The sequence below is a fragment of the Aquarana catesbeiana genome, linkage group LG03 (genome assembly GCF_042186555.1).
Source record: "Aquarana catesbeiana isolate 2022-GZ linkage group LG03, ASM4218655v1, whole genome shotgun sequence".
In the NCBI taxonomy this organism is placed as follows: domain Eukaryota; kingdom Metazoa; phylum Chordata; class Amphibia; order Anura; family Ranidae; genus Aquarana; species Aquarana catesbeiana.
Window position 1 is genome coordinate 493,111,332 of NC_133326.1, and position 19,065 is coordinate 493,130,396.

Consider the following 19,065-nt stretch of genomic DNA (forward strand, 5'->3'; position numbering starts at 1 on the left):
AGTGGAGGCAGGGGGGTTGGTGTGAACAAGCAAAGCTTCTCCTTTTGGGTGGACCTTCGCTTCAAGTTGCTAATTTCTAACAGCCAAGAGAGGGGAGTGGGAGAATATCGAGCACAGTGGCCAACTTCCATGATGTGAGCAACGGATCTCCAGAGCTCTGTCTAGCCTACGCTCATCCTTCAGTTAAAAACTGTAATCAATCATGCAGTATGTGCGTGATTAAATACATCAAAATAAAAAAATTATATCACCATAGACAAATTCTTGTGACAGAACATGACAGAACATGGAATGTTATTAGCAACAATTTTATGTGGACAACCTATTTGTGTAGAACAATTAAATCGGACAGGTCATTCAATATTAAAGTGAAAAAAGTGCTTTTTAAGCGTAAATGTCGATAATGCAATAAAAGGTGCTTCAAAAACAGTGCACACTTGCAATTAATGAAAAAAGTGAGTATCCCAAGTTGCTCCAACCACCAATCACCTCTGAGTGCAATGCTTGCTCACCTTATGCATTGACCAAAAGGTCAGTGGATCACAGTTTCATTAGTAAGTCAGTAATAGGGTAATAGATTTTAGGGAAAATCATGATAGTGGTATGGAGAAGGTCAGGGGATATGGTGTGGCCCTCCAAAATCGCATTGAAAGCTGACGTGAAATGAGACATGAGATGCTCATTGTAAGTCTTATTACACAATGTAAAGCCATCTGGCCCTTATTACAGTTTTTAAAGGAACAGCGCACCATCTTTTAGGATTTTTTTATTACTGTTTGATTGAGAGAGTGCACTTGATAGGTGGTTGCAGCAGTTCGTTACATATTTATAATTCACATATTATATTTAGCAGCGCATGAGTATACTATTTTTTTTTTTTCATCCTGCAGTAAACCTGCCACACCCACAAACACCTTCCTCCACTCACTGCCACTCCTGGGACACAGCGGGGATGGTCAAAATCGTGCAGACTGGATCGGTGGCACCAGGCTTCAAGTCTTCTCTCCCTCCTTGTGTACTGCTCCAAGATGGCATGTATTCCTTTCTCAGCATGTAGCTTCCCTTGGCACAGCACGCTGGCCAACAGTCATTTGATCCTTCATGGGGCAAGTCCTCCATTCTCTCTGCTTCTGCCTCAGCTGTGTCCCTAGACTGCGTGCCACTTGGGACTGCTGATGATTCCTCTCCTGCCTGCTCTGACTCCCCCACTGAGCCAACCCCGTCTCAAATTATGGAGGCTATACAACATTGGCAGGCAGCCTTAACCACTCAAATAGACTCTGTCCAGATGGACTTGTCCTTTCTTAAGTAGAACGTTCATAATCTCCACCATTAAGATACAAATGCTGAACAGCGGGTGAGTGATTTGGAGGATACTACCCACCCTTTACAGGCTTCTGTGACTGATTTGTGGAAAGGCCATGAGGCTATTGTGGATAAGTTGATTGATCTGGAGGATTGCCTATGCCAAAATAACCAGAGGTTTTTGGGGTTCCCTGAGGGGTACGAAGGGAGGAACCCTGAATCCTTTACGGAACACTGGCTTGTCACTACCTTCTGGGCCACTGCTTTTTCTTCATTATTTGCTATTGAAGGGGCCTACAGAGTCCCACTACGCCCATTACCATCTGGAGAGCCACCTAGCCATATTTTGATTGAGGTGTGGCATTATCGTGATAAAGAAGCTGTATTGCAAGTGGCAAGAGAAAAGGGTCAACTTTTTTACAATGGCAACACCATCTCCATTTTCCCAGACTTCTCTGCTGTTATGCAAAAACAACAGACATCATTCTTTTCTGTCAACAAGAGACTACGGGATCTTCAAAGTATGCTTTATCCAGCACGCCTGCGAGCTATCCATCAGGGCAGGGCTCACTTCTTCAAGATGGTCTGCAGTGGGTGGATGCCATGGGTCCGAAGGCTCCATCATGTTCAACTAGATGTACTCCTCCTCGCTAACCCTGTTGAATCACTCTGATCATTGTAGCTGCCTATGTCTCAAGAGGATCTGCTTCTTTAGACACCTCTCTATCACGCATGTCGCCTACTGTCTACCAGGTGTCTTATTACTGGATGCTACCTAGTTCCCTGCCGATGCCATTTCTACTCCTTTATTTACAAGCTCAGTTTGCCCTATGTGACAGGCCCTTGCCTACTTCAGTTCTGAGCAGTGTATTGGCTTGGAGTTCCTTCAACTTCTACTGGTTCTGCAGTTTTCTGCCTTTGGCTCCGAGTTTCAGTTGCTTATGTTTCCTTCATAGCCCGGGTGTTGACTACCTACTTTTCTCTGCTATGGTGCAGTTATAGTCTGAGCCCTGCAAACAACAACTAGTTTATTGTTCACTTTCAGTACTTTTGGTAATTAATGCTTGCTCTGTCCTCTCCTGGGCTTAACAGCGTCCCCCCCCCCCCCCCACACACACACACACACACACCCAATGAATAGTTCTGGTTCCAGGGAAAAAGTTTCCAATTTTTGGGATTTGGGAGCCAGGATAGCTAGGGAAATGGTTTCTAATGGGGTTTTGTTAATACACTTTCTTCACAGCTATATGTCGATTTAATGTTTATGGTCTTTTTATGCATTCTACACTGATTTTTCTGCTGTTATTCCTGGGTCCTTTCTTCCATGATCCTTTTTGCTCTGTGATTTCTCTACTACAGGCAATACTGTACATATACTGGTGTAATCCTATTTTACTGATGTCTTCTTTTGTTTTGCTATGACAATATTACGTATAGTTTCTTGGAATATCAGAGGACTCAGCTCTAAAGTCAACTCTCTTTAATGTTTGAGTACCGAGCTTGTCATAACACGCATGTTATCCTTCTTCAGGAAACATATCTGTAATGTTATGGCTCTTAAGTGTGCTGAAATCACTTATGCTCTGCACTGCACATATTAAGACAGATCCAGGGGGATGCTTTGTAATTCTTGTTTTGGAAATTTTAGGAAAACTTTATACTCTGGTCAATTTATATATTTCCCCTTCATTCACTAAAACACTTTTTGAACAAATTATGGGAATGGCTCTGGAGTTAGCTGAAGGCCCCCTTATTCTGGCAGGTGACTTCAATACATTCTTAGCTAACGCCCTTGATAGACATAGTGGTTCGACCAGACTCCCAACTCCCTTACGTTCTTATTTGGATAAATTCAACCTTGTAGATGCAAGCATGCTTTTACCAGGGAATATTTCTGCCACTCTGACACCTATGTTACCCTATCCCGTACTGATCTGTGTTCACTTTCCCATGACCTACTTGGCTCTGTATCTGCAGTTTGATACCTCCCCAGAACAATTTCTGACCACTCTCTTTTCTGTTAGATCTTGCTCTAGGCGCACATATTAATTATTAAGTCTAGAGGCTGAGTCCACGCCAGCTGGTTGATCCAACAGTGACAGATCAGGGGCTTCTTGAAACGAATTCCTACTGGCTGCTCAATGCACAGACCACGTCTGTGCCTGGGGTCTGGGATGCCAGAAGCACCACTATGCGCAGTACATTTGCTGCTGCCATTGGGAAAGCCTGTAAGGCAGCCCAGTCTAGATAAGTTGATACGGAGAAGGCCCTATCTGATACTGAAACCCATTACTCTGCCACATCCAACCCTGCCACTTATGCTGCTTGGCCAGGGAATTGGATCTGATTCTTACAGAACACACCCAAAACAATTATTATACCAAACTCAGAAGATATTCAAGATGATCTATAAAAATAGTCGCTTACTGGAATATCTTTCCAAACATGACTTCCAACCTTGCACTATTCCTATAACTCCTACAGGAGTCATTGTTGAACAAACCCAATAGATGGTTTGTTCCTTTGTGTCTTTCTATTCTGATCTATATATTACTAGAGCACATTATGTGCTACCATTATTGAAGTGGATGATTATTTCTATGATATCCAACTTTCTAAATTGTCTGTAAGCAAAGTTTTGCTCCTAGATGCTCCTTTCACATCAGAGAAAATAGAATTAGCCATGTGTTCCTTTGCACGTAACAAGACATCAGGCCTAGATAGCTTTTCTATAGAGTGGTACATGCAATATAAAGATATCCTTATTCCCCACTTACTCCAGGTATTTACTTATGCCTCCGAAGCAGTTTGCCACATTCTATGTCCGAGTCATTGATTGTAGTGATTCGGAAACCACACAAGGATTACCTCTATTGTGAATCCTACTGTCCTATCTCATTGATCAATTCAGAGGTAAAAACGTTAGCTTAAGTTCTTGCCCATAGAGTTAATTAGGTTTTTGCCACTATAATGTGTTCAGACAAAACTAGATTTATTCCGGGACAATCTACATCCATTAACTAATCTATTGGCTACACGTGATGCTATGAGCTCCAGGGCTGTACTAGCCCTGGATACCCACAAAGCCTTTGACTCGGTCAAATGGCCTTATATGTTGGAGGTACTTTGGTTTTGTACCTAACTTCCTTAGATGGATTTAGCTGTTGTACCATAAAACATAAGCTATAATACAGGTGAACAACTTGTTTTTGAGTCCTTTGCAATAATGTGGGGTACCAGACAGGGTTGCCCCCTATCACCCTTGTTATTCGCCATAGCGATAGCACCCTTAGCCAAATTGCTTCGGTCTAATGCTGCTATCCCTGGGCTGACCATCAATAGATTGGAAAAATAGGTTTCCCTATATGCGGATGACTTGCTTATTTATTTGGCAAATCCGCAATCCCCATTGCCTGTCCTTTTAAATGTTATTCAGAATTGTGGACATTACTCAGGTTAACTGGGAAAAGTACCTTATTTTCCAGTTAGACCAGGATGCTCTGGCCACCATCCCACCCTCTTGTCCCTCTTGAAAATTATTCATAGTTTCAGATATTTGGGAATAATAGTACAACAGCCTCTCTCCCTATATCAGGGGTAGGCAACCTCGGCCCTCCAGCTGTTTTGAAACTACAAGTCCCATGAGACATTGCAAGACCCTCACAATCACAAGCATGACTCCTAGAGGCATGATGGGGTTTGTAGTTTCACCACAGCTGGAGTGCCGAGGTTGCCTACCCCTGCTCTATATCTTTGGAATAATCTAGACCCCCTTTTACGCAAGCTGAAAAATACTATAAAAGTTTGGATTAATCTTCCCTGAACCTTTTAGGTAGGGTGAATATTCCACGCTACCTCTATGTATTAAATAATTCTCCATTATATATCCCCAAGCGATGATTTCAGGAGATTGATTCCATACTTACTTCCTTTATTTGGGCAGGCGAGGTGGCCAGAATAGCTAAAGATACCCTGCAACCTATTTCAGGAGAGGGCCTCGCTGTTCCCAACCTTCAAACCTATTATATTGAGTATAAATCAACCAATGTTTGGCGCCTTAAAAAAGCTAGCATACATCAAAACAAAAAACACATGTAGCTTCCCCTTTAAATGGAAAGAATCCACTTGTGAGAAATTAAAAAATAATAAAGGTGTGGCGCTTACATACAAGTCTCTATAACATACAACCAGTATTGTGTAATAAAGTGCCCAATGTGACATATTCCCAACACCAATGTTTCTTCAAAGTTATCTCCAGTTTTTCACCACTTGTGCTCAAAAGTGTAGATACACACTCACCAGAGATGTTTGACCCCTTTTTACACGTAGGTCAAAAAGCGCTTTTGCTTAATAGGACCCACAACGCATACATGCTCCAAGGTTTTCATGCATGAATCTCTTTCCTCCCGGAATTCACTATTGTTTCTGATTTTAGGAAACCGAAAATTCTCTCCAGGTCTCCATGACGTGGTTTTTCAAACTTTACATAGTTCGGGCGTCTTTCAGGCCTCTCATTTCCTATCAATGGATAAGTGTCATTCTCGTTCTTCCTTAGGATGCCCTACAGGCTCTTTTTATCTGGATTTCTGGAGGGCCCTTCAGTTACACCACTTTCTCCATTTCTTGCCGCTTCCACATACTTTTAACCATCGCCTCACCACCCTCGAAGAATATTGCTCTGATCAAGGGGTTTTACCCCATGTACTCTCCCAAACCTATAGCCTATTGATTATACCTCCAGAGGACTACCGACTACCATGTATAACAAAATGAGAGGCCGACTTGGGACGTATATTCTCCCCAGACCAACAAAGCAACATTTGCATTTAAATCTTCGATTTGCACAAAGATACAGGAAACTAACTTTAAAAACCACTTCCAGCCCAAGGACTTCATATGACGTCTTTGACTTTCAGTGGGAATATCTGAACGTTGCCTGCAGCTACAGGCATCATTCAGATATTCTTGTTTTCAGCCAGCGACTCTGTGTACCATACGAACGATCATAGCGGCAGTTCCGCTGCTTGATCGTTCTTACAGGCAACGGGAGGGGACATCACCCCTCCTGCCACCATCCGGTGCTTCTCCGGGCTCTCCCGTGCCATCAGGGACCCGGAGAAAGAATCGACCGCCGCCGGATGACGACCATAGAGATTTCCGGTGACCAGATGGTCACCAGTCATCTCTATGACCGTCGGAGGCCCGGGTACGACGTTATGAAGTCACATCCAGGCCACAGATGTAAACAAAGCCGCGGCTGGTAAGCATGAGATCGTAGATTTTTTTTTCCCGATCTCATGCTTTCCAGCCTGGAGGAGAGATGCGGGGTATTATTGACCCTGCATCTCTCCATAAAGAGGACCTGTCATGAACGATTCCTATTACAAGGGATGTTTACAAAAATATATATATATATATATATATATATATATATATATATATATATATATAAAAGAAAGTGTAAAAATAAAAAAAATAAAGTAAAATAAAAAATAAATAAAAATAATTTGAAATGCCCCGGTCCCCAGTAACTCGCGTTTAGAACCGAACGCACATGCAAGTCCCGCCCACATACGTAAACGCTGTTTAAGCCACACATGTGAGGTATCGCCGCTTGCGTTAACGTGCAAGCAACAATTCTAGCACTAGACCTCCTCTAACTGTAAACATGTAACCTGTAAAAAATTTTAAAGCATCGCCTATGGAGATTTTTAAGTACCAAAGTTTGGCGTCATTCCACGAGTGTGCGCAATTTTAAAGCGTGACATGTTGGGTGTCCATTTACTCGGCGTAACATCATCTTTCACATTATATAAAAAAATTGGGCTAACTGCTTTTTTCCAAAAAAACGCGTTTGAAAAATTGTTGCACAAATATCGTGCGAGATAAAAAGTTGCAACGACTGCCATTTTATTCTGTAGGGTGTCTGCTAAAAAAAAAATATATGTTTGGGGGTTCTGAGTAATTTTCTAGCAAAAAAAATGATGATTATTACGTGTAGGAGAGGAGTGCCAGAATAGGCCCCGTATGGAAGTGGTTAAAATTCTGACTAGATGGTATTACACTCCAACTCTCTTGCATAAATTCTTCTCACACACCCAGTCAGTGCTGGTGGTGTCTTAGGGAGTGGGGGCAAGATACTACACATTTTCTGGTCCTATCCCAAATTGGATCTCTTTTTGGAGGCGGTCAGGAGGATTGCCAAAAATTTACAGATTATAAAGTTCAGGTAGACCCAGCCTTCTTTCTCCTTCATGTGTCCAACATCCCAGCAAACATTTAAAAATGATCTATTATATGCCATCTCCTCAATGCCGCCAAGTCCTGTATCCCTCTCACGTGGAAGAGCCACAGCCACCGTAACAGTATTCCAAAACCTGGACGCTATGGAACATGTTTGTCTACTCTGATGAGGGCATGGCACTCTTTGCCACTTAGGCCACTGACTAAATTTCGCTCCATAGCAAACCCTACCGGGAAACCGTGAAAGCAACCCCCCCCCCCCTTTTTTTTTCTCTTGCTCTAGCCTCAAAAAAAAAACAGATAGGCAGTTTGCCTTTCTTTTTCTCTTGGTTCTCATTTTATATGGCTTTTGCATACTGTAGTATGATGATGTATAATCTAATGTGTATACTGTTGTGTTGACATGAAAACTTCCTTTCCAGATTAAATAAAATATTTGAGAAAAAAAAAAAAGTGTTTTTGCCCTCAGAGGCTTAAATACCACTAGGATTAGGCTCCAATATCCTTATCCAATTTTAGTGAAAAACATTCACGATAAGACCAAACGGTAGACATAAGAACTTCATAGTGTGGTATTTATTAAAAATATTTAAAAGTAAGCAAATACAGTTGTGTTCATAAGTTTACATACCCTGGCAGAATGTATGATTTCTTGGCCATTTTTCAGAGAATATGAATGATAACACAAAAACATTTTTCACTCATGGTTAGTGTTTGGCTGAAGCCATTTATTATCAATCAACTGTGTTTACTGTTTTTAAATCATAATGGCAACAGAAACTACAAAAATGACCCTGATCAAAAGTTTACATACCCTGGAGATTTGGCCTGATAACATGCACACAAGTTGACACAAAAGGGGTCTGAACGGCTATTAAAAGCTAACCATCCTCACCTGTGATCTGTTTGCTTGTAATTAGGGTGTGTGCATAAAAGATCAATGTGTTTCTGGACTCCTGACAGACCCTTGCATCTTTCATCCAGTGCTGCACTGACGTTTCTGCATTCTGAGTCATGGGGAAAGCAAAACAATTGTCAAAAGGATCTGCGGGAAAAGATAGTTGAACTGTACAAAACAGGAAAGGGATATAGAAAGATATCTAAGGAATTGAGAATGTCAATCAGCAGTGTTCAAACTAATCAAGAAGTGGAAAATGAGGGGTTCTGTTGAAACCAAACTACAGTCAGGTAGACCAACTAACATTTCAGCCACAACTGCCAGGAAAATTGTTCGGGATGCAAAGAAAAACCCACAAATAACTTCAGGTGAAATACAGGACTCTCTGAAAGCGTGGCTGTTTCAAGATGCACAATAAGGAAGCACTTGAAGAAAGATGGGCTGCGTGGTCCAGTCGCCAGAAGAAGGCCATTACTATGCAAATGCCACAAAGTATCCCGCTTACAATACACCAAACAGCACAGAGACATGCATCAAACCTTCTGACACAAAGTCATTTAGTGTGATGAGACCAAAATTTAGCTTTTTGGCCACAACCATAAACGCTACATTTGGAGAGGAGTCAACAAGGCCTGTGATGAAAGGTATGGAGGCGGATCACTGATGTTTTGGGGAGTGCGAGCTACAAAGTCACAGGAAATTTGGTCTAAATTGTTGGCAAGTTAAATGCAGTATGTTATCAAAAAATACTGGAGGAGCATTTTCATTCATCAGCCAGGAGGCTGCGCATGGGACGTACTTGGACATTCCAACATGACAATGATCCAAAACACAAGGCCAAGTCGACCTGTCATTGGCTACAGCAGAATAAAATGAAGGTTCTGGAGTGGCCATCTCAGTCTCCTGACCTCAAAATCATTGAGCCACTCTGGGGACATCTCAAACGTGCAGTTCATGCAAGACAGCCCAAGAATTTACAGGAACTGGAGGCTTTTTGCCAAGAGGAAAGGGCAGCTTTACCATCTGAGAAGATGGTCTCATCCGCAAATACCACAAAAGACTTCAAGCTGTCATTGATGTTAACGGGGGCAATACACAGTATTAAGAACTGGGGTGTGTAAACTTTTGATCAGGGTCATTTGGGTAGTTTCTGTTGCCATTATGATTTAAAAAGAGTAAACATAGTTGATTGATAATAAATGGCTTCAGCCAAACACTAACCATGAGTGAAAGAAAAGTTTTTGTTTTATCATTCATATTCTCTGAAAAATGGCCAAGAAATCATAAATTCTGTCAGGGTATGTAATCTTATGAGCACAACTGTATACACGTTACAGTCACATGTAATGGTGCCTGTGACCGGCACCAGTATATATGGCGTGTATGGGAAGGTGGGAATTATTCCACTGAGCCTGCCTTAAGCTGGTGTGCGTTCCATGACTCGCTCTCAGCTCTAAACTTGAATGTGATGTCACACAGGACCTGGAAGTGACAGACCCACGCTTTGATGTACTTTCACCAAGTACGGTGTCTTCAGGACATCTCATGAATGATTATCACTAAAATCGGAGAAGGATATTGGAGCCTAATCCCAACGGGATTTCAGCCTCTGAGGGCAAAAGTACTTTTTGACCTACTTGTAAAAAGGGGTCAAACAACTCTGGTAAGTGTGCATCCACACTTTTGCGCACAAGTGGTGAGGAAACTGCAGATTTACTTTGAAGAAACATTGGTGTTGGGAATATGTCACATTGGACTGATGCATTCACTTTATTACACAATACTGGTTGTAGGTTATATAGACTTGTATTTAAGCGCCACACCTTTACTATTTTTTTAAACCTATTATATTGTTTCTCAATCGGCCCATGCCCATTGGTGGTTTTATCCTGAAGTTGATAAAGCTGTTACGGCTCTGGAAGCAGCTATCCTCACATCTTATGATTTCCTGCAGAATTAGATTTATAGATAGTGTACTATGGGTAAGGCTAGTACCGGTATATTAGCTATGACACTGCATATTTTTCAACTTTCTAAGCTAAGTGCTTTGGGAGAGGGTGCTGTGTGCCCTAATGCCCCTCTCTGACACAATCCACGTTTACGAGAGTTCTATCATTGAACAGATGGATTGTTCTGTGTTAGACACGGGGTGAAACGTATTTCCCAATTATACTCACTTGCTGTGTTTCGCCCTTTTCAGATTTTTAAATGGACCGTGAACTTCCCTCTTCGGCCTATTTCCGATATTTGTAATTAAGACACATGGCAGCGACTCAGTTTGGCTTGACTAATGTTTCTATGCAACCCTCCTTTCTGCAAAAGCTGTTTCGTGACCCAACACATTCTAAACTTACTTCCACATATTATTCCTCTTTACTTACTCCAAAACTGACCGTCTGCAAAGTACAGAAACTCACTGGAGGAACTCATGGGGAAGTGTGCCAGAAAATCCTCCCTTTACAAGTTCCCATGGTCATCTCATCGAGGGATAAGGTTATACAGCCAAAAGAATTTCTATCGCTCATTTTACACCCCATGCCCTATTTTCCCCCTTGGTAAGTTGCCCTCCGCTGCTTGTTCCAAGTGCTCAGCTGCAGATGGCACGTTCTTTCATATGCTTTGGGAAACCACACCTATTATGCCGCGTACACACGGTCGGACTTTTCGACCGGACTGGTCCGACGGACCAAAGCCAGTGGACAATCCGATCGTGTGTGGGCTTCACCGGACCTTCAGTGGACTTTTCCCAGTCGCAAATCTGACGGACTTTAGATTTGGAACATGCTTCAAATCTTTACGTCGTAACTCCGCCGGACCCAGAAATCCGCTCGTCTGTATGCTAGTCCAACGGACAAAAACCCACGCTAGGGCAGCTATTGGCTACTGGCTATCAGCTTCCTTATTTTAGTCCAGTCGTACGTCATCATGTACGAATCCGTCGGACTTTTGTGTGATCGTATGTAGTTAAGTCCGTTTGTTAGAAAGTCTGCCGCAAGTCCACCAAAAGTCCGTCGAAAGTCTGTCGGACGGGCTGTCGGACTTTTGTAGCCAAAAAGTCCGACCGTGTGTACGCGGCATAAGAGCCTTTTGGTCAGAAGTTACAGCCTTTATTAGCTCACTTATGTAGCAGCCTAATATTTGTAACACCCTACGATGTTTCTTAGGCTATATAGATGATGATAGCATTTTTACGCTTAGTTCTTTTTTACCCTAAGAAATCTAAAACAATGCAATGGAAATCACAGACCCCACCCACTGTCACTTCTTGGATTGCCTTAGGAAACCAGGCTATCCCACTTAGAAAATGACCTACAAAGCCAGGGGTTGTCCTAGGAAATTCCACAAAGTCTGGTCCATCTGGGTAGACTCTGCAAAAACTGTATCATCTACAGGTTAAGTCCCAGCCTCGGTGAGATCATAGTCATGAAACTTTTGTTTTACCAAGATTATTTCAACTAAACATTCAGTTTATTTTTTAAATTTACCACTTATGGATACTATTGTGATTGTGCCTAACTCTCTGACCTTTATATTCTCTAAGTACGCTATGCATAATTATGTTTTTATTACGTATATGAGCTTTCCATATAAACTACCGATATATTGAATGGACATTTTGAGCTTATGTTGCTCGTTGTTTCTGGGTAAGCATTGTCTCTTTATGTTTGCACTATGCTTTTTCTTTTAAAAACAATAAAGCTACCCTTAAAAAACGCAAGACTAAAAATAGCATGTGTTTGTGAAATGGTGACAAAGTAAACCCTAAAATGGTCATAGATTGCATTTTTAAAGCCTTTACAGCTTGTCACTTTAAAGTTAATCGTGAATGATGGTCCTAGAATTATTGCTTTCACCTGATGTTCACAGAGTTATATCACATATGTGGTGCTATTGCTGTTTACATACACGTTCGGGGCCTGCGTTTGCATTTGCGGATATGCACAGGGGATGGGTGCTTTTTACATTAAAAAAAAAAAATTATTTTATTTAAAAAAAAAAAAACAATTTTATAGAAAAAAATCTTTATTAAAAAAAACTATTTTATTAAAAAAAAAACATTAACCTCCCTGGCGGTATGATTATTTTGGATTTTAGGTGCTGAAAGCGGTACAATTATTTTGCATGGAAATTTGGCGTTTTATATTGTAGGTCTGTAAATCTTAACAATAACACACTTAAATCTGTCCAAACCAGAGTCTAGTAGATATCCCGGGTATGATAAAGTTTGAAACACAAAAACATAAATTATAATATAATAAATAAAAATAAATAATTAAAAAAATAAAAATAAATAGTAATAAAATAAATTTCCCCACAATTCACTATCGCTCAATTCTGCAAGTGTTCTTATTTACTATCGCTGTTTTCTAGCTGGTCTAAAGCCACTTTTGACGTAAAGGGACACTTTTTGGTTGCTATGGACAATCTCCAGTTTCCAGGCAGAAAGAACAGTATATATAACATAAAACTGCATGCAGGGCATGGGCCAAAGCACTGGGGACAAAAGGGATGTGAAAGCATTTCATACAGTACTGTAATCTGTAAGATTACAGTACTGTATGTGTTATAATTTTGACTTTTTTTTTAATTTGCCGCCAGGCTCCGCCCCCGTGCGTCGTGACGCTCGCAGGGAACGGAGCCTGGCACAGAGAAGCTTCGGAGGAGGACGGAGCCCACGGACACTGCGGGGGACATCGCAGGATCCCGGGGACAAGGTAAGTAAGGAGGCACCAGGATCCTGCGATGTAATCCCGAGTGTGGCTCGGGGTTACCGCTAATGGTCCTGAATTTTAACCCCGAGCCACACTCGGGAAAACCGCCAAGGAGGTTAATAAAAAAAAAAAATATTTTTTTTTTTTTACACTTTTTTCTAAATTTAACTTTATTGCGATCACAAGGGGGCTAACAAGCCCCCTATGTCAGGTGACAGGTTCTTTATGGAGCCTTTTATGGATGTCTCTTTATGATGTCATCAAGGACCTATTAAACCCCCAATGTTCCCCCTGCCCTCCAATGCAGCTTATCAAGTACAGATTGTATGCTTCAGATCATGTATCTTTCTCACTACAGTAAAAGTGATTAGGTGGCTGTAGAGCCACCCAGATCATTTACTGCAGCCGATTGCCAGGTTGTAAAATATGACAATAAGCTCATGGCTGCAGCTGAGCTTGTTATAACTGCTTGCAGCCAGGATGTTATTGTACATTCAGCAGTCAGCAAGTAGTTAACATGCAACAAAACACAATGCACCGGGATGGCAAAAGTGAGAATGAACCTTAAATAACCATAAAAATAGATGTCACTGCTGTAAATTAAAGGATAGGTCCAGCCTGAGCTCGTTTGGCTGGGCTTCTCCTATGGGTCACAGGAGTGCAATACGTTTTGCACTCCTGTGACCCGTTTTCATCAGAGAGCTGTCTGAAGTCCGCTCTTTGCTGATGTCACACAGATTAGTCCAGGCACCGCATCATCCGGACTCTGGAAGTCTGGATCCGCCAGGTGCCTGGACTGATGGCTGTCTCAGCCTCTCAGCAAGCCGCTGAGATGGCCGCTCCCTGCCCCTCCACAGTTTAGCACTCCAGTGAGAGTGGAGGAGCAGAGCAGGATTAACAGTCAGCAGCTCTCTGCTTGGGGAGCCGAGAGAACCAAGCGATCGCCAATGTTCGATGGCTCGGTTCTCAGTGCAGAGGCACTGACGCAGCATCAGACCGATGCTGCATCCACCTAGGTAAGTATATTGAAGTGAAAAAACGGATTCCCATACTTCTCCTTTAATTTTTTTCTGATGCAAAAACACAAAGAAAGAAAACATAAGTTATTAACAGCACAACTAAGATTCTGTCCAACAAATAAAAGATTTAGAATTTTCATAGTCCATGATTTAAAATAAAACAGCTAAATTTGATACCCAATTCCTTCTGTGATGCCCTCATTATCCAGAACTCTTGCATGGACTCCTATATCATATGGAACAGTAATTGCAAAACTGTCAGCTTTGTTTAAAAAAAGCCATAAAGCAGAATAGAACATAAGATTACGGTATAGAAAATAGAGCCAAATGCCATTTTTCCTGCGCCTGATATAACTGGCACAGTCTGAGCCAAAGTCCAGGTCATGTCTACATGAATCACGCCAGGCACTGACAGTTAAGGGCAGTCTACCATAAAGAGTTTGCTTAGTTCTAGAATGTGTCTCACCAGATAAACTGCTCCATGTGCGGTTGATGTCTCGTAAGGCTTGTTTTTCGGATATGGCCCTCTTTATTTCATCCAGGACCAGGTTCAGTTCCTTTGAGCGTTTTAAGTTCTCCTGTTCAGCAGCATGAAGACGGTCCCTGAGGGCCAGGAACTCCCTTTGATATACATCCACCACATCTCCTGAAAGCACAGAATGGAAATGACGGTTTACTTTTTTTTTTATTTGTAAGGTGTAGTTGAAGCATGGCTTACAGAACAGTACATAGTATTAAGAAACAGAAAACTATTTTTTTTCCATGAAGTTCACACTACTTTGTCTTTTGCTGCATACATTTGTAACCATCCAGACTCATTATCAGCACTCAAGAACCCGTTGATGCCAGCAAGACTTGAACAAGACCACTTTCAGATTAAAATTCCCACAGGTGTATCAGAAAGTGACATTTAATAATAAAAAAAAATAATCACCTCCAGGTGAACAAGGTATAGGATGTTAGCAAACATTTATGAATAGATATGAACCAGCTTCTGACTCAGATATTGATTTCTGTGAATTAGCCAAAATTAGGCTTTGAGCTTCAACCCAGAAATTGAAGGAGGCGGGTGGAAAGCAGTCAGCTGAAGAGGGACTGCAACCAGTCTGAGTATTCTGACAACTGCTGCCTGCCAGTAGCTGGTAGCAAAAGATTTTTCCATCCATGCTCTTTAGCATGGATGGGGGAATCTATAGGTTTTTTTGTTTTTGTTTTGCTGGGCAGATCAAGAGAAGGGTTTATGTGTATGGCCGGTGTTAGACTTTGTTCTGACCTTCACATGGAATAACGCAGTTGAAAAGGGTTCCCAGTTTTAGGGCAGTCCTAAGCCCTAAGGAGTCCTAAGGAGGTTGACTGTAACTGCCCCCTTTGAAAGGCGCCTTCAAAGTTGCACGTAGAAGGCTGGAAACAAACCTGACAAACACACCTCAGCACCAATGCAAAGGAGCAAATGGCTTTGTTTCCAAATATGCCAAATGGTAAAATGCTAAAAAATAAATAAATAAAAAACAGAATAAGCACTGAAACAGAATTCTACACATTTTAGTCGGGGCCAATTCTGACATTCCTCTCCTACATGTAAAAAAGAACTATCTTTTTTTTTCTTTTTGCTAGAAAACACCTTGGAACCCCCCAAACATTTTTTAAGCAGATGCCCTAGAGAATAAAATGGTGGGCATTGCATATTCTTGTGTCACACAATATTTGTGCAGTTTTTTTCAAACACAAATCTTCTGGAAAAAAAATACACTTTATCTGAAGTGACAAAATCCTTGTTGCTCCCTGTTTCTGACATCACACAGTGGGAGGAACAACATCTGTTCCCTTCGCTGTGTGCCCAGAGCTAGATGCCACCGGTCGCATTCGTACTGGGCTCCCCGATTGCACGGGAGCACCCAGTAAAAGTGGTGACGGGAGGGAGGTGTGACCCCATTCCACTGCTTGTAAAAGTAATCCAGCAGCTTCTTAGCTGCTCGGATTACTTTTGCTTTGTAGGGAATTGCCGGCCCATCAAAATCATACCTGGACCATTGCTGCAGGTGCAGTGATGACTGAGATATCATCCTTCCTGTCCGAGGACGTTTATAAACGTACAGCAGACGGAAAGTGGTTACTACGTGATTGGGCCAAGTAAAATTAAAAGTCTAGGCCACAACATCGCTTTATATGTTTAGAAGCCTTTGAAGGTTTCTCATTAAAGTATTAACCTCCTACTGCAGGGGATATCTATGATGTAAATTAAAGCTTTGTGTAAACTTATGGAAAAAAACGTTAGGCAATCACAGGAAACTGGGAAGTTCATAATTTGCATTGTTTCTGGCTGCAAGAGCTATATAAACCAAAAATGTTAGAAGTTTTACTAACTACTATGGCTGCAGATTAAAATGAAAAGGTAATTTTAGTAAGATTAAACTACAAAACTGCATATAGGTTACGGCAAGTGGTTTGAATAAAAGTGGATTTTTTGTTAACAAACGAGTAAAATCATTGTCTCCTTTTGTAGGTCCCATTCCCACAGTCATTTACATTTTTAAAAGTCTTAAAACAACCGGGGCTGTTGGCAAACATGAGAAGCATCCTAACTGAGCCTCATGTTTAAAAATTTTACCAGCTAAGATTCTAAAGTGGAACTTTACCCATAACAGTTTGATAACAATTAATGTTCTTTAATAAAAGAACACACATTCCACATTAATAATTATGCTACCAAAATTAGTGTATGCTATAAATTGCCTCCAGCATTGCTGTGGTTCCTTTTTGCTGGAGGCTGCCATTTTGTTAAGGCCCAGAGCAGTCATTTTTTTTTCTTGGAAACTCTCCCCTTCTCTCCTTGGACTCAAAAACTCCAGGTCACTTTCTTCAATTAAAATATGTACATTTCTTACAGAGTTTGTCATGTCACCTCTCCTGCTTTTCTGTTCTCTCTCCTAAACCTGTCTTCCCTCTACACTGCTTGCGTCATTCCTGTTGCTTTTGTCCATCTTTAACAACAGTATATCTTAAAGCTCTCAGCTGATTGGACTCTAGTGGCTCTGATTTTGGGCACAGTGCCGAGAATAGAGAGCAACTGAGCATGTGCAGAGCATTGTGAGACAGTATACTACTGTATTTTAAACAGTATAGGCACTTTTTTATGTTTTACATGGCTATAGCTGCAAAAAGGGCCAGCCTAAAGTGATCAGCACTTAAAGAGGAGCTCCAGCCCCCCCACCAAAAAATTGAAAGTCAGCAGCTACAAATACTGTAGCTGCTGCCTTTAAATATTAGGACACTTACCTGTGGACCAGGCTCTCAGGTGCTGCCGCTGCCATTCCTTGTAAGGGACACCAACAGTGAAGCCTTGCAGCTTCCAGCCAGTTCTCTACTGCGCATACGCAAAGCACGCTGCACTTTGCAAATGCCCCGGCAGCAGGGGAAGGAGGAGAGGGGCTGAACTTCCGGGGGGGCCTCGCCACGGCGAGGTCACCGTGAAGTTGGGACAACTACCTGTCAAAAACAGGTACACGTTCCCCCTGAAAGGTGCCAAATGTGGCAGCAGGGGGGGGGGGAGCAAACAAGCGGAGTTCCACTTTAAATACTCATGGCTCCTGTCGATATGGATGCTGAGTGAAAGTGTCTAAACTCGAAATCCAAGTTTAGTGGAGCCAAGACCCAATTCGATAAACACTCTCTCTTGTTTCTGATCAGTTGCCATGGATACTGCACTTTGCATCATGCTCCTTTCACTTTTTAAAGGAATAAACAGTGCTGGTAGCTGTTGCAATTAACAGAATACCCAAAAGGCAGAAATTCTACAGGTGTAGCAGGGAACCCCTTTAATTTTGTTTTAACAGCATGATAGAGGATATCCAACTGGCTTTCCTAAAACTCAATTTCCAGGCTGATCAAAATTAGACAGTTCTCTGTCCCATTATAACTAAAACACACCTATGGTGACTGCTTTTACATAAGGTAATTGTTGTTTGTTTTCTGCTCTGGTAAGTAGCTCCAAATGTGAAAAGAAAGCTATTTTGTTACATCCCTGGAATTCTAGATGAAAAGTCTGCACACCATGCATTGCACAGTTATCTGTAATAACATAACTGCAATCCTTCGGCACAAAAGTGGTTTAACGGCTTTATGCAGCAGTGATTAACATGAGCCAGTGCCCATAATGAGGGTAGGTGACCTCTAGTTTTTTAAAGGACAAACTCGGATACTCTTTGCTGCGCTTGTAGCTTGTTTAATCTACATCGTAACAGCAAAATAATAAAAAACGCAGTAAAGCCTGTACTTTAAAAACATATACAACAAACTGTTCACTCTGCCAGTCCATGGGTGACTTTAAGAAACACTTCATTCAAAATTGAAAATAATTACAGCAGCAAATACATTCTTTCTTCCCATGATTTCTATTTTTCAGCCAGTCACTGCTAGGGCACATGGAAAACAAATGGCATACTGTAATATTATTGCTCTACACTGGATGGCACTGCATGCCCCTGCACAGCAAGTGCAACCCCCCGAGCTGCTGTGCGATACTACATTCACTACATGAACGTAGTGTCACCTTGTGCTCATCACATAAAGTTTACAAAAAAAAGGGGGGATGGGAAACAATGTGAAGTAATTAAATGTGGATCACACCACTGCCCCCCCACCACAGCCAAAAAAGGACTGCTGCCCGCACACCAAAGCACTCTGAGTTTAGTGAGCAAGTGTGCATCGACCCTTAAAGTAGAAAAACTAGGTTTTAGGACACAGTGGTTCTAACCCCTCACCACTAAACACAACACCACAACCTCAGCCTAAAACTAACTCTAAATCTGGGAGAGTGACCTGGGCCCTATGTCTGGTGATCAATGGGAAGAAGACCTTCTAGATGTCAACACCTGTTCTCTGAATGTTT

The 19,065-nt window shown here is 41.7% G+C and overlaps 1 protein-coding gene across 1 annotated transcript in view; it reads right to left on the reverse strand.

Annotated features, from left to right (window-relative positions):
- Nucleotides 1–19,065, reverse strand: part of MGAT4B (alpha-1,3-mannosyl-glycoprotein 4-beta-N-acetylglucosaminyltransferase B) — a 992,488-nt gene that overhangs the window by 570,567 nt on the left and 402,856 nt on the right. Inside the window, exon 2 of the mRNA XM_073621056.1 lies at nucleotides 14,644–14,823. Coding sequence (XP_073477157.1) covers nucleotides 14,644–14,823 — 180 coding nt within the window. The remainder of the gene's footprint in view (nucleotides 1–14,643; nucleotides 14,824–19,065) is intronic.